The sequence below is a fragment of the Anopheles coluzzii genome, chromosome 3 (assembly GCF_943734685.1).
Source record: "Anopheles coluzzii chromosome 3, AcolN3, whole genome shotgun sequence".
Taxonomy (NCBI): domain Eukaryota; kingdom Metazoa; phylum Arthropoda; class Insecta; order Diptera; family Culicidae; genus Anopheles; species Anopheles coluzzii.
This window is the reverse complement of record NC_064671.1, coordinates 61,306,767-61,322,852: the sequence shown is the minus strand read 5'-3', so window position 1 is coordinate 61,322,852 and position 16,086 is coordinate 61,306,767. Positions and strand designations below refer to the sequence as shown.

The 16,086-nt window shown below is 39.6% G+C and overlaps 2 protein-coding genes across 3 annotated transcripts; both read left to right on the top strand.

The window, feature by feature from the left end:
- The first annotated feature begins 6,331 nt into the window (after positions 1-6,331).
- LOC120959058 (probable insulin-like peptide 3) lies at positions 6,332-9,145 on the top strand. Of its 2 annotated transcripts, none has more exons than XM_040382203.2 (3): positions 6,332-6,504; positions 7,045-7,258; positions 7,337-7,777. In XM_040382203.2, exons 2-3 carry the CDS (start codon positions 7,045-7,047, stop codon positions 7,585-7,587), a joined length of 465 nt encoding a protein of 154 aa, XP_040238137.2. In that variant the 5' UTR covers positions 6,332-6,504; the 3' UTR covers positions 7,588-7,777. The 2 variants fall into 2 exon arrangements, with proteins under 2 accessions (XP_040238137.2, XP_040238136.1); XM_040382202.2 differs by lacking the exons at positions 7,045-7,258; positions 7,337-7,777 and adding exons at positions 7,900-8,115; positions 8,198-9,145 and having other exon boundaries at positions 6,349-6,504.
- Positions 9,146-12,820: 3,675 nt separating this feature from the next.
- Positions 12,821-15,297, top strand: LOC120958288 (uncharacterized). The gene is made up of 2 exons (XM_049609955.1): positions 12,821-13,222; positions 13,339-15,297. The coding sequence occupies exons 1-2, from the start codon at positions 13,045-13,047 to the stop codon at positions 13,641-13,643; spliced, it is 483 nt and encodes a 160-aa protein (XP_049465912.1). The 5' UTR covers positions 12,821-13,044; the 3' UTR covers positions 13,644-15,297.
- The last annotated feature ends 789 nt before the right edge of the window (positions 15,298-16,086 follow it).

Genomic DNA, 16,086 nt, shown 5'->3' with positions numbered 1-16,086 from the left:
AAATATGTTTTTTCGTCATAAGTCGTGTAAAAATGTGTTAAAAAAATTGAAAAAATTTACAAAGATGTGAAATAGTATTCTGCACAACTCATACATTCACTGTTTTTATCTATCTCTTATGGATTTTCCGCAAATCGCGAAAAACGACTGCCCATATAGTTGTGGTAGGCGCTGTAAAAAGGAATGAAGATTAAAAATAAATAATAAAAATAATAATGAAGACGCAGACTTGGAAAAACCATGTGTCGTTGGTATTTTAGCCGGTATCATGGTACAGTCGTCAACTCGAACGACTTAACAACATGTCCTTCAGGGGTTCAAGCCCCACATAGGTCGTGCTGCCATAAGGCGAAAGGCCATGAGAGTGACAAAATGCTGACACATTTTTCAAAACGTGAGCTTTTGTCACTTTTTTGAGCTTTTGTCAAAATTTTGTAACCTGGAGCAGCCAGGAAAAAAAGTTGACAAAAGTTGACAAAAAGTGACAAAATTTGACGTCCGCGAAAAAGCGTAAACAAACAACTATTTGGCGCAGTTGTGACCCATTGCTACGATAATAGTGCTAAAATGCATGATTCTAATTGATTTATGTACCTATTTCGTGCTTCTTAAACAAAATATCGATGATTTTCAGATGTTGGAGCTTTTTGTCGTTCTTGTGTATGTTTTTGGTGCGGCCACGCGAAAAGCTCTTTTTTGCAGTTGACAAGCAATTTTGACAAAGTTGAAATTTTTTTCAACATTTTGTCAGCTCCGTGGCCACGCGCTAATACGTAGGACTGACTATCCTGCTATGGGGGGTAATCCAAAAGACATTGAAAGCCAACCCCACAAGTGGTACAGGCAGGCCTTGACCGACAACGGTTGTTGAGCCAAAAAAAAAAAAATGAAGATGCAGACACGTCAGCAAATGATGATACAAAAACAGAACCTTCGACAAAAAAAAATCTTTATCGAGAAAGGAGATGGTAAAGTGTGAAAAGAGAAAATTATCTATCAGACCTGCCAAAATGAATGGTTTATTTTTTTTTTTATTCAGAAAGAAGAATGGTTGAATTTAAAAGAAAAAAAAAAACTTCGATTAGTAAAAAGTACAGTAACGCCAGATCCATTAGTTGGTTCCTGACGAGCTTTGTAAAATAAAAATTAGATTCTCCTGCTTCGGAAGGTAGTGCTCGTTGTACCATCCGTTAGTTGGATGACGCAGTTGTGTCCTGATAAGTGGTGCGCCAGATCCATTAGTTGGTTTTTGGCGAACTACGTAAAGGATGCTAGGGAATACCTATGTGATGAAACTATGTTGGTCGTCTTGGATGTTTGTATGGCTCGGTGGATTCTGCTGAGGATTTTCCGATGCCACCATTTGCTTGTACAATTTGTTTCATTATTTCTATCAAAGTAATGTTGTCTTAAATATACTTCCGTCCTTCTCAAACCTGTGTTGGGGTATCCTGCAAGAAGTAATACGCACTACAGCGTACCGGCAGGGTTGGATAGGTCGGGAAGGGAACGTGCTTACTCCTCGTTAAAAAAAAAAAAGATAAAAAAGAAAATCTGTGTTGAGGTAAGATTTATCATCATCATCATCGTCATCAACACGATCATCAGTAACACGTCTTACTTATTGCCACCTTTGAACGAAAAATGATCCGGAAAAATTTAGCTATTGTGGAATTAAGCTAACAATAAGACACATACTAACAGAATGCGCAGGATACTATAAAGAAAGCGAAATTTTGTACTTTGGGAAACAATATTATGATGAAATTTTAGCAAACAAAGAAAAAAATGAAAATATTTTACTAAATTTCTTGAAAGCGGTCAATGTTTATAACAAAATAAACCTAACTTTATTTATATTCCTAAGACACAATTAGTAAATAAGAACTAAAACTAAGAGACGAATGTCAGCCAATAGGCTCAAAGCCTCCATAAAACAATTAACCCTTTGAAAGTTCCACGATTCTTAGAAAATGTACAAACCCATAACGAAATAATGAGAAAGAGTTAATTAAAGGAAAATAATTGTGGCCCGTTCTGCAAACCGCTGCTTTACAAATAAGTTGATGTGCCAAGTGTGTCATTATCATTGTTTTATCTACTTCTCCCTTCCTACACGCGACAATTGAATCGAAACAGAGAACAAAAGCACAGCCAAATCACTTAATGGATTAAAAAACTTAAACAATCGACCACTAGCAAAGAAATCGTATATTATAAATATCATCCAAGTTGTTAGTATTATGAAGACATTTTAATGTTTTCGGATGCCCTGTATACCAGCATAATTCCATAATCCTGAAATCAATTATTCCATTTGTCATACAAAATAATAAGTAAAATAGCCTCCCGCTTAACGAGTTTTCTTTGTATTACGAGTCACTGGAATGGGTTAAACTCGATGTGCGAGGCTCCGCTGCAAAACTTAATAAGAACAAAATAGTGTGAAAAAGAATGGTACATATTTTGAACTAATGTTAATTGATTTTTTTTAAATATGTTTACCATGAGGACTTCTGTAGTCAGATGAGAACACATCTTCTATTTGGCGTAACTTCTTACGGATACATGCCGGCCTATATACAGACTGTTGAGACTTATCCGCACCACGCAGCCGTATAAGACAATCCTGGCTACGGGAGGATTGAACTCGTGACGGGGATGTTATAAGGTCGTACGCGTTGACGACTGTACTATGGGTCCGCCATCTGATAGAACATACGATTTAAAGTACGGTTAATCGTCATAAATGAATTAATATATTGTTATAGAATATGTCGACGACACGGCATAACGCGCTTTGCGTTATCGAAACGAATGTAGAGGCGGCGGCCAACGACAGGGAATAAAGTGCTGACCAATATCAATTAACCGTTAAGGCGACAAAAAACCAATATTGTCAATATGCTGATCGCGATCGGTCAGCAAAAATTTAGTATTTAAGTTAGGGTAAAATCGAAATAAATTGACTTTCAAACTAGAACTCACGGAACGCGTTTGTTTGTTTGTCCAAGCTAAGTCGGACTGTAAATTCTCCTGTCTTAGCATTCCCAACGGATCCAGATCCGGTGAGGAACACAGCGGCCAAGTCGGACTGTAAATTCTCCTGTCTTAGCATTCCCAACGGATCCAGATCCGGTGAGGAACACAGCGGCCAAGTCGGACGGTAAATCCTCCTGTCTTGGCATTCCCAACGGATCCAGATCCGGTGAGGAAACCATAGAATATGAATTGGAATTAATTAATCAATTATAGACAATAAGCGAGAATCGAGCGAATATTATGAATAGAGAAATGCATACTCTATAGTACAGCAAGAGAGTAGAATAGGGTTAAATGTCTTAACATGGAACTTACTGCTTTGTATTATGAGTATCAATGTTAAGTGCACAAAGGTACTGTTTTTTTTTTATTTTTAACACTGTTTTATATTAAATATTTGTGATACAGCTGTTTCAGCATGATTGTTACAGAATATTAATAAACAATACAGTGCCTATCACTACATGGACATTCGTTTTTCGCGATTTGCGGAAAATCCATAAGAGATAGATAAAAACAGTGAATGTATGAGTTGTGCAGAATACTATTTCACATCTTTGTAATTTTTTTCAATTTTTTTAACACATTTTTACACGACTTATGACGAAAAAACAAATTTATGGTCGTACCATAACTATAAAGACACTTCGAAAAACATTTTAAATAACATATTCTAGAAAGGTTCTACAGCAAAATATTTTTTTAAGATTTTTAAAAAGTGAGTTTATAACTTTGTTTTAGTTTTATGAGTTTTATAAAAATAATTACCAGAATGTATTTTCTAACAGAATAAAAAAAACTATTTTTCGCCTCTAATGATTATTTTGAAAATGCAAACCAAAGTATGTAAAAAGATTTTCAAAAATTATTTTTTAAATTGCCACGAGAGCCTTATCAATTTAGTGAACAATGGTTCAAAACTGATCCGATCAAACAAAAGCGACACAAATACCTCAACAATGATTTTTTAGCAGAATCTAAATATTTGCTGCTGTTACATACATAGTTCAGGAATATAATCCTAGCCTGATATATTTTCCTCCCACCACTCATTTCACCATTGATGTCCTCTAAGGCCACCTCAAAGAACCTGTCGCGATGGACGAAGCTGGGACTATATAGTACCTATATAGTACCAGTACTCACATACGCCTCTGAGACATGGACACTGTCCAAATCTGACGAAGCCCTCTTAGCCGCGTTCGAGAGGAAGATGCTCAGAAGGATACTTGGCCCCGTATGTGTGGAAGGACAATGGAGGAGCCGATATAATGACGAGCTATACGAGATGTACGGCGACCTCACTGTCGTACAGCGTATTAAGCTCGCCAGGCTCCGGTGGGCTGGCCATGTTGTACGCATGGAAACGGACGACCCAGCCCGTAAAGTCTTTTTAGGCCGTCCACAAGGACAGAGGAGGCGAGGTAGGCCCAAATTGAGGTGGCAAGATGGCGTGGAGGCGTCCGCCATTAAGGCCGGGATAACGGACTGGCAGACGAAGGCGCGAGACCGTGAGCGGTTTCGGACACTCCTGAGGCAGGCCAAGACCGCAAAGCGGTTGTAGCGCCGGATAAGTAAGTAAGTAAGTAAGGCCACTACAAAGGCGCCCCTAAATGTTTTTGAGAAAGTGCAGACGAATACGATAAACAATTGTAATGGGCCTACCATAATACTCTTTGCACATATTCTTACCGGCATTACAAATACTTATCTACTACATGTACATACCACATTACTCATTCAGTCTATATAGTTATGGTACGGCCATAAATGGTTTTTGTTTCATTTGTTATTCATTTCACTCATTTGTTATTCATATACGAAGTATCACATCATTTCCTTGCATATTTTTCAAAATATCAAACAAAATGTGCAGAGTTCATAGTTTTTCGGCAGTTTTGCTGTCAGCCAATAGTTCGGCAGGTTTCTTTATTAAGAGAACCAGAACAGTACACTAATGAAAGTTTTTTTTTTATGAAATATTCTATGGCTGTAGAATTTATTCTAGCTCGCTTTGAATTTTAAAATCACGAAAAACCGGTAATCATTGACTTTAAATACTGCCGAAAATAGGTACACGGTAAATGTTGTAAATGTAAGTGCTGCTGCTGGTACAGTAGTTTTTGTGCAAATGAACTGGGATCACGATGTCAAATGTCTTTCCATTAAAACACACGTACTTAAGTTCATTTTTAAATACATAAGGTGTTTAAACCATTCGGATAGCACTTGGCGCGAACGATGGATTTCAGTTTTTTTTTGTCACAATAAGCATCTCCAATATTTGTTTATCACGTTATATTTCATGTAGTGTTTGTAAATTGGGAACTCTTACAAATAATGAAATGGTTAATAGTTTTTTTTTCTCTACACAAGCTACAATAGCTCTACAAGCTGTGGAATAGATCATTGCTCCATCCATCCACTAAACGAAGAAGCAACTCAAGCAACTTAAACTCAACAACAAACGAGCCAGTGCAGTGTCCGATCGGCAGCTGAAGCTCTAATATTGGTCATTGCTATTTGGCACCACCCATCTTCTAAGTGAAGTGGAAAGAAATTATTGTCAATTTTATTAGAATGAAAATTCCACAGAACTGTTTTTGCACCGTCCACTGGTTGTTTTTCGAGCCCACTGAATTGTTGTTCTCACGAACTGCGCTCAAACAACATCGCAGCACCTTTGAGCTAGCTCGTGAACCGATTGTTGATGCGCTAGTGTCCGGCTTCGGAGAGCCTGTAAATAAGCATAATCAACACGGCGCTTTCCCGGAACCCCATTGATAGATGCATCCGATAGATGCACATCGGCGATGTTGGTCATATCGGCAATGATCTTTATCCCAAATCATTCAGCATCAACCCTGATAGGAAAAACGGAATCTTTCTTTTTTGTAAATAATCTCTGTATCTCTTTCTTAACTGCGTTCACTTTCACCCGTGCACGTTTCACGCTCGATTGGGCATCGAAATCGTTCAGCAGGACGGTTGGCGCCACCGCGCAATGTTTTGTCTCCCCATCGCGTCATAGGGCGTGGGGTGGCTTCCAGCTCATCTTAGAAGCGCTGACATTATGCAAATCGTGCGACAGGTGGATCATAGGTGGTCGTCTTAATTCCTGCACAACACACAAACACACACATGCGACGCATATCCTTGAACTCCTCCTACTCGTTGGTACTTGCTAGTACTATCGGGGGATGATGAGCAGTACCGGGAATATAGTTCGCGTCGCCGTGTCGGTGATGCGTTGTAAACACATTTACTGCACCTTTACACAGGAGGTGTATAAAAGCGGCCAAGAAAACACATTCATCACGCAGTCTGCTAACGGATTTCCAGCGGTGTAGTTTACTAGCTTTTCACTCCGTGGAGTAGTGTTTGAGGCTTACTAAACCCCCTCACCACCGTGGTCCAGGTTTGCAGTACAGTAGCAGCTGTACCAACCGGGTTTCAAGCAAGGTAATTTGTTCAACAAACCGTCTTTCTATTCTATTATTTGTGAAGAATTGGGTGAATTTTTTGAGTGTTTAAGTGAAGTGCAGTGTTTGTCGAAGCAGGTGGGTAAGTTTTTGAATCGCTTAATACAGGTAGGTGAAGTGAGTTTAGCTCTTGATACAAAGATCGTTTGGACATGGTTACTACACAGTTTCAAAGAGTTTTCCAGTAATTGGTGTTCTGTACAGTAGCTAAACGTGCCCGGGGAATATCCTTATTGGACGGAATGGGCATCATGTCAACTGATCATACTTCCTGGCTAGTGGACATCTGCAGCATTTCTCCCCCCTTCTCTATCTCTCTGCAGAGCCGTCAGACGTCATACAATTTACGTCCTGTTCTTGTGTGAAGCTCTCAAGCAAATAAAGCAAACACACAGCAAAGCCGAACATTGTCTCTAGTCTAGTATCCTGTCCATATGCGTACGATTGTATCCGGCTAAGCATAGAGTACCACACCTCGCGCTCGCTAAGGTTTAGCTTTCACCCTCTGTTCCAATTGCAGATGCCAACGAAGGGTAGCCGGCATCTACTGCTGGTGGTGTCCTGTGGGGCCGCCTTGCTGCTTCTGCTCGTTCTGCTCTCCGTATCGGGAGTGGAAGGATCGCTCCAGTACGTTGAGTCCAACTCACAGCGGAAGGCTCACTACTGTGGCGCTAAACTGAGCGACACGTTGGCTAAGCTTTGCAACAGATTCAATGGATTCCGCAAAAAGTCCGGTATGCGTGGTTTAGAAGGCATTCTTAATCTCGAACACTGTTACATTACAACTGTACGGTTGCATGTGCACTTTGCAGAGAATCTACTGATGACCCTTGCCGGCCCGGAAACACACCAACTATTGGATGAGCTAGAGCACGACGTCGAACGGCTCCACACACTGAACGATCGTTCGGCGGACATGATCTACCAGGCGCTGGTGACGCTGCAGCATCTGAACACGCACGAGAAGCACAACTTCCACCGCCGTGTACGGCGTCAGGTGGTGGCCGAATGTTGCTACCAAAGCTGCACGCTGGACACGCTGAAAAGCTACTGCGCCGACTAAAGACTGACTTCTGATTGACTGATGATAAAAGGGATCTGCTGTCATCGATCTGCTGCTGTTACCGCTTCTACGGCCGACTGTCGCACACATATTAGAGTGTTGTTTGTGCCAGTTCCCATAACTATTGTAGTGGACGTTTTCTTTCCTCTGGCGGAATAAACGCGCCTATCGCACGCGCACGCTAACGCTTTCCTTTCCGTTTTTGTTCTGTAGCGTTTGGGGCGGTGATTGAGTTTAAGGGCGATCGTTAACAGCTACACTTTATATGAATTTTCAAAGATTTTTTTTATACCGCTGACGATTTACTTACAGTTTTGCAGTCTAGCATCGCACCACTCTCGCACAGCACAATGTCGTCCACGAACGGAGCACGAAGCGGATCGCTCTACATCCTGCAAGCGTTGGTGCTGCTCTGGTCGATAGCGATGGTATCGGCCAACAAGCGATACTGTGGAGCGGAACTGGTAAAGGTACTGTCTTTCCTGTGTGATGAGTTTCCCGATCTGCATACGACGAGCAAGCGGTCCGGTAAGTGACAAAACCACTGCCCAACCCATCGCCCTGGCAGAACTATCCTCCTAACAGTAAACTTCATCCCCTCTTACTAAAGCTGACAACTTCGCCAAGCCGTCGGATATGGCCACGGAGGACTGGATGAACGCGGAAGACAACACGCAGCAGATACTCGATCAGCAGCTGCAGTCGGTCGGCATGCCGGATGATCGTGCCACGGTACCCGCCTGGATGAACATGGTCTACCCATCGAACTACATGTACCGTCATGGGGCAGGACACAACGAGCTGATACCGGCCCGCTTCCGCAAGAATCGTGGTGGCATCGTGGAGGAGTGTTGTTTGCGGCCGTGCGGTATGAACCAGTTGCTGCAGTACTGCAAGAAGGTTAGCGCGTACTAAAAGGTCAACGGGAACGGGTAGACGTCGGGCAAGTGAAGCTTATACGCTCATAAGTGTGTTTGGCATATAATACTCTACTCATATTGAATGGTTTGTGTCACACGAGAAGCAGGGAAAATGGGAGGGAACAAGTCCCTGACGTAGGTCACTGATGTAGGGAATGGTTACGTACAAAGCCGTATTATAAAGCACAACATTGAACAAAGTTGATAAACAACTCACCTTAAAATACCTTTAGCTTAGGCTCACAAGCTCTTGCTGTTATTAGAAACGCTTTCTATATTTTAACGATGTTGCTAAACACTTGTGCGGTTGCGGCAAGCAGTCCAGACCAGATGATGTAGGGAACCACGTATTAAAGTACCTTAAATGGCTGCCAAGCCTAGCTACAGATATTATTGGACTATTTGGTAAAGCATGAAAAATAAAAAAAAAACCTATCGATTATTGGCCATTTGCAAATAGCGCATGAACAAAGCACAAACTGAAAGTTTTGGTTTCAAAGAAGGTTAATTTAGTGTTGTTTGGTTCACTTGGTGTATGTATGTATTGGGAGAAACTAATGCTACTTCTTTTCTTCCTCCACAATCAGATTCATCCTGTATTTTTGTTTCATTTTTTGTACTTTTAAACATAGCTAAGCTGTTCTATTCGTCTTGTCCATCGATAAAATTTTGACGTGAAATATTGAATTAATGCAATTTAAGTTTAATATTATTGAACAATTACATATTCATTCAAAGCGAGAAATAAATGGAAAACAAAAGTGTTCTTGAACCAGGATCATTAGAATTTTGGGATTTTGGAGAGTTACTTGGCAGGAGCAAGGAAAGAGAGAAATCCTATTTTACAATAATTTTCTATTAAAAATAATTATCTTTTTCTATTACATATTTGAAGAAGAGTTAGTGAATGCCTTGCAAAATTGTATAAATAGTACATAAACTCTTTTGACTATGTTAATTAGGCTTGCTTCAGATGGTCAGAGCAAGCTTGCTTTTTATTATAAATTTGTTTCGTCTTTTTTTCAAACCAAAGATCCAGTGTCTGTCTATAAGGTCTACAATAGCGAACAATAAGCCAAATGATCACTCCTGGTAAAATATGATTCAAATGATTAATTGCAACTTCAAAATAAAGTAGTTGATGGGGGGAAGTCTTCTATCGACCTACTACTGCTTTCCACTGACTTTATGTACTTTCAATTCACGAGGAACCCACTCACGTTTGATTATGTACCAACATTTTTATTTTCATTCATAATTTTTCTTTTTCTGAGTTTATTGTTATTCCAATTGATTTTCATGCTAAGGATCGAATTGATTGTTCTATTTTTATTTTATTTTTAAATATTTCGATACAGATTTCAGAGGTTTTCCAAATAAGAGGGACAAAAATGTACTGGAAATCAAGGGACTGTGAAAAATGTTCAAATAAGAGAGGTTTCTCAAATTGAAGAGGTGTCAAATAACAGAGGGTTCACTGTATTTTATGTGACTTCCAATTTAACAATCAGCTCATTTCATACGGGCAGAATATTTAAACCAATAGGAAACTGTGTCTAAATCCCTTTCCAAACTATACAATGTTTAAAATAACTTGCGATGCCAAAAATACAAGGAAATTTAATAAACTCTCCCCTAAACTTGAAAGCTAGTCAATAGTCAAGAAAGACACATACTTACTTACTTATCCGGCGCTACAACCGCTTTGCGGTCTTGGCCTGCATCAGGAGTGTCCGAAACCGCTCACAGTCTCGTGCCTTCGTCTGCCAATCCGTTATCCCGACCTTAAAAGACTTTACGAGCTAGATCGTACATTTCCATGCGTACAACATGGCCAGCCCACCGGAGCCTGGCGAGCTTAATACGCTGCACGACAGTGAGGTCGCCGTACATCTCGTATAGCTCGTCATTATAGCGGGGCCAAGTATCCTTCTGAGCATCTTCCTCTCGAACGCGGCTAAGAGGGTTTCGTCAGATTTGGACAGTGTCCATGTCTCAGAGGCGTATGTGAGTACTGGCACTATATAGATGCTATATAGTTCCAGCTTCGTCCGTCGCGACAGGTTCTTTGAGATGAGCTGATTTTTCAGGCTGTAGAATGACCGTTTGGCAGCCAGCATCCTTGCGCGCAGAAAGACACAGTATACCTTTAATAAACAAAACAATATACATAATAACTAACGCTCCTAACAAAACATGTTTGTCACGTATATGCCCTATTTACATACAGGAATCTCTCCCATTTACAAAAAGGCCAAACATTTATATGAACGAAACTTCAAATCGATGGAATGCTAAACAAAAATGTCAAAAACTAAAATGGCATAAAATATGGAAAAATATTACCGATGCAAAAATTAACAATGAAGGAAAGTCGTGTGTAGTACACATAGGAAATTATCAATAGTAAAATAATATTTTGAGAAAACTTGTTTGAATGGTAAATGTTATCTCCTCCAAATTGTGTATGCTGTTGGAAAATAGAAACCATTTAACGTAAATAAGTTAATTGTCTTAGTACTTGTGTTAGCAAAAAAACTAAGTATAATGAAAAAATATGTATGTTTAGTTCTATGTAAAAAAGAAAACCTGGATAGAGGCTTAGAAACATTACGTTTACTATCTACCTAAAACAAATTGATGAATTGATGGTGTGCTTTTTAGTATAAGTAACAAACAAAAAGGCAAGAGGCTTACAAAATAAATAAAAAATACAAATATGAGAAGGAAAATAATGATAAAAAGTGTCTAATTAATAGGAAATTACAACCTACTGACCCTATAAAGTGCCATTAGATTTGGTAAATTGAAATGGAATTAGTAAATCAAAGTGCTTTTGATAGAAGTTACCATGGCTCAAAAAATGGATTCGGATTGTCCTATGGAGATTTTGTAGGAATATAACTATCAGAGATAAAAAAAACGCAAATAAGACCCTGTTTCACTTTAATGCAAGGCTGTACAAACAAAGATTTGCTTTGAACGTGTTAACAGTGTGTTAAGTCGTTGAAACAGAAAAAAATGAAACAAATTCCCTGCGCGTTACAGGGTTTCCCACGATTTATTGGTCAGTTTCCACGTTTTTTGGTGCTTTCTTACGTTTTTTTGATCGTATCCCATAGATTTTTGGTTCGTTCCCATAATTTATTGGTATATTCCGATTGAATATCAATGCAGTTCTTATTAACCTTTTTTCTTCTCTATCGTTGATGTTCGAATGCTTTGACATTTTGCAAATACTCCCAGTTTTCATTTTAAAATCAATTATAATTGAAAAGAAACATTATCCAATTTCAATTCCAAATGTCAATGTCCTCAGCGCTAGAGGTTATTATTTATTTATTTAATTCAACGGGCACATTGGCCTAATTGAGGTTATAGGTTATGATAACTTTGCATAACAGATGTACTGTAAAAGACACCTCAACGTATGATTGATCCACTAGGTGCTTGCATCTTACGATGGATTTTTTTTTACTAAGTTACTAATTCAGTTGACGATCTCTACGAGCCTGGAATGACGATAGCAGGGCTGACGTCATGTTTATGTGTTCGAAATGCGTCCAATCATTACTTATACATAAATGTTCTATTTGTTATTTATTATATATTATGAACACTATTATATATTATGAACACAATTGGTCCATCGTTTAACAAACACTAAACTAAACTAAACTAATACAGTATATGTTGTTTTTATTTAAATTTTAATATTTCTATGAATTCCAACATATTGTTGTTGATAGTTCATCAATCGGAAAACAAATACACGTTGTGCTAAAAATTGTTAGTCGATCGAAAACAATTCACACCTGGAAACAACTCGTTTTCTTACAACTGCATGGTAACGCAAGCAAGCAAGCACAATGTTTCTCGGAAAATTAGCCTCTTTTGAGTGCACTACATTGCATTAATAGTGTTGGACAAGCGGTACACAGTGTAATGCGGCACCTGCATAATAAGAGGAAAACGATGTCATCGTCGACGTGCAGAACACAGCTCAATTTTTACATTTTGTCGTACTAGAGTTTATATTACGGAAACAGTTAACAATATCTAAGGCAAATAAGGACAATCATTTTAAGTGACCAAATAAATAAGGAAAACATCCTTGTGATGTTATAAACTTTAGATTCCTACCTCTGTTTTAGATAATTTAGTAACAAACTCACAGAAATTCTGTCCATACTGATATTGCCACTGTGTGCATCTATTTATGCGGCGTGAAGCGTAGCGCTCATTCTGCTGTAGTGCGGATTTCCAGGATGTCTGCAAGATGTTTGCACACGTCGCTGTTAGGATTTAAACATAAATTTACAGAGAAAAGTGCACTATATAAACGGTGCCACTGTTACAGGAAGTTCATTCTGGTCGACAAGCTGAGGACGGTTAACTATACAGGCAACAGCTAGTGGGAAAAGATAAAAGGTAAGTTAAGGTAAGGTATTGTATTGTGTTTCTTTCCAAAGCTTAGTAAATTCATTAATTTTGAATGTAATAAAGCGGGTTTGCAACCGCTTGGATTGCAGCTCTGATGATGAAATTTCCACACAACACATTCGTGAATGTTGGAGTATTGCTGGTGCTGTTGATTGCTGTCGGAAGCTTACAACCAGTAAGCGCAAAGCGGTACTGTGGTGATCAGCTGCCGAAGATACTTGCCATGCTGTGTGTGGAATATTTTTCATTAGAAGATCTCCGAAAGAACACAGGTAACAGAAATGAAAAAAGTGTGCTTTTTATGCCCCTAAAGTTATACCTTTTGCATTACATCATCATATTATTATGTCTGCGTAAGAGTGAACGAAGCAATTGCTTTCTTTTGTAGTTGAATTTTATAGCCCTGTGACTTCAAACCAGTTCCCAGGTTCGCAGTTAGACTGGGACTTTAGTGAGAATGGGTTTAAAAGGAACTTTAATGTGCCATCACGCTACAATCACTTGGAACCGGTGGAGGATGAGTTTGAACCATCGATGTGGTTCAGGCAGAAACCCTACCATCGGTTCATGGTACCTCACCTGAAGACACGGTTCCGAAGAGATGTCGCGGACGAATGCTGCCGGGAGGATTGCAGTATGGCTCAGCTGCTGTCCTATTGTAAGGTGGTGGCACCAGGAGTGGTGCCCACTTAGTACATTATAGTACGATATCTTATTTGTTGAAACGATAAAAACAAAACTTAAAGGGATAAATGAGCAGCCAAGAGACTTGTGAGCAAACAGTAGCGTTATAGATTCTGAGTTTTATAATCGAATCGAATTCGAAGCGAATGGAATAATTAGTTACCATTATGATAGTATGCTAGCGCATGGAAGTTTTATGACGGAAAGCACCGTGTGAATATGTAATAAACTTTAAATAAAATTTATCATTCTGCAAATGATGGTTTGTGGTAGTTTTTTATACTTTTCTTCTTACCTACACTTATCGAATAGCCAAAAAGTAGCTTAATTATGTTTTTTAATTCATTAAATTGCTTTTTAATAAAATTGGGATTAAAACAAGCAAATAAATAGCATAACAGTTATTTTAGGTGGATACTAGGACCAGAACCCAACGGTCTATTCGATAGATGCGTCAGCTCATGCAAGACCGGATATAATTGATTCTCATCCGGTCCGGCTACAACTAGTGGTAGTGAAAGCTAGAATTACGAATTTATTATCACAAATCATCATTATTAGACCCTTATGCAGAATTATTTAACCGTTAAGTAAAAAGAAAATGTAATAAAAATAGACCAGAATTTTCATTAAAAATCCAAATTTGAATACAATCTTCGAAATTTCGTGTGAGAAAACATAGATATTATGATTACACATTCTATGGCCTGAGAAATCAGTTCACCTCAAAGAACCTGTTCCGACGGACGAAACTGGAACTATGTAGGACCTATTTATAGTAACGGTACTCACATACGCCTCTGAGAGGGGGACACTGTCCAAATCTGAAGGAAGATGCTCAGAAGGATTCTTGGCCCCGTATGTGCCGAAGGACAATGGAGGAGCCGCTAGAATGACGAGCTATACGAGCTGTACGGCGACCTCACCGTCGTGCAACGTATTAAGCTCGCCAGGCTCCAGTGGGGTGGTCATGTTGTACGGATGGACAGATGAGGTGTGGTAGGACCAAATGAAGGTGGCAAGACGGCGTTAAGGTCGGGATAACGGAATGGCAGACGAAGGTGCAAGACAGTGAGCGGTTTCGAACACTCCTGAGTCAGGCCAAGACTGTAAAGCAGTTGTAGTGCTGGATAATATTCATTTTTATTTCTCGTGGCCGCATCAAAAATCTTCAAAGTGACTTAACTTCAACGCCAAACGAACGAAAAAGCTATACCACATGACAGCTCTAATGAATATCGATCGTTATTTTATTTATTAGAGTATTTATTAGAAATTAAATCAGTAAGTTAATTAGAACCATGCATTTTTGCAATACTACCTTAGCAATGCATCACAATTGCGCCAGATATATCTGTTTGTTCACGGTTTTTTGCAAACGAGAATAGTTCATTATTTATTGCTATTGTTATTTTCGTGTAAAGCTAGTAACTTGAAATGAAAATATTCGCTAATTGTTCGAAAATGTTCAATCCTGCTAATTCCTGTAGTCACATTGATATGGCAAGTAATGGGAAGCCTTTTACTAGGAAAATAAATCATTAAATAATTAAAAAGATGCACTTTACTACATTTGTAATGAAGATGGTTGTATGACCATTAGGAATTGGGATTAAAATATTTAAATTCAACAAATCGTCTTCCCACTTGGCGGGGGGGGGGGGAATATATGTCCCCTTCCTTCACTGATTAATCATTGGTGTAGGCAGCACCGCAACGTTGTTTCAGTTGCAGGGACGCACCTTGTCCAGTTCGCACCAGTTCGACTGGGCGGAATCGAGGTTTACATGCCATCGAGATGCACAAAACTAAAGACAAACAACACAAGCACAACAGCAAAACATAACATAAAATGACACAAATGTCTCACGCCGCCGCTGCTGCTGCTGGGGGGCAAAGGAAGAAAAACAGTGGCAAATAAAGAACAACAGACGCCGGTCCCGCGGACACAGATAGCGACACAGGGCTGGGAAATGCAACTCAATCAACAGAAATGTGCACGATTGAAGGTCAGCTGATGGCTGGGATGAGTGAGCGGTCCATTTCATAACACGTAACCGTCGTAAGTCATAACAGAAACAGTGCGCGGGATGCATTGCACTGCTCTTCCTCTGTTCCTCTCTGCCCCATGCTGCTCTCTTTCTTGGTGGTGATTGTTTTTGATGGATGGCTGGATGCGCCCAGACCCGGTCACGCAATAGAAATGTGATCAACGGGCGGGAAAGGGTGCGAGGAAGAGAGATACGGGACCACGGTATCAGTGTACTCGATCGATTTGGCCCATGCCGGTGGTAGCGGTAAACCTGGAACCCTTCCCGGCCAACGGTCAATTAACGGCGGCGACAGTGTGTCGCGCGATGTGTGTTGTGAAGACCGAAACGGTCACGTTTGAAACCACGATCAAGTCGATTTTCGGACAGTAGTGTACAGCAGCCACAGATAGACGAATGTG

Coding starts and splice junctions, on each gene's coding strand:
- LOC120958288 (XM_049609955.1), top strand. CDS start 13,045: ATGATGAAATTTCCACACAACACATTCGTGAATGTTGGAGTATTGCTG. Junction 13,223..13,338: donor AGATCTCCGAAAGAACACAG/GTAACAGAAATG, acceptor TTTCTTTTGTAG/TTGAATTTTATAGCCCTGTG.
- LOC120959058 (XM_040382202.2), top strand. CDS start 7,938: ATGTCGTCCACGAACGGAGCACGAAGCGGATCGCTCTACATCCTGCAA. Junction 8,116..8,197: donor TACGACGAGCAAGCGGTCCG/GTAAGTGACAAA, acceptor CTCTTACTAAAG/CTGACAACTTCGCCAAGCCG.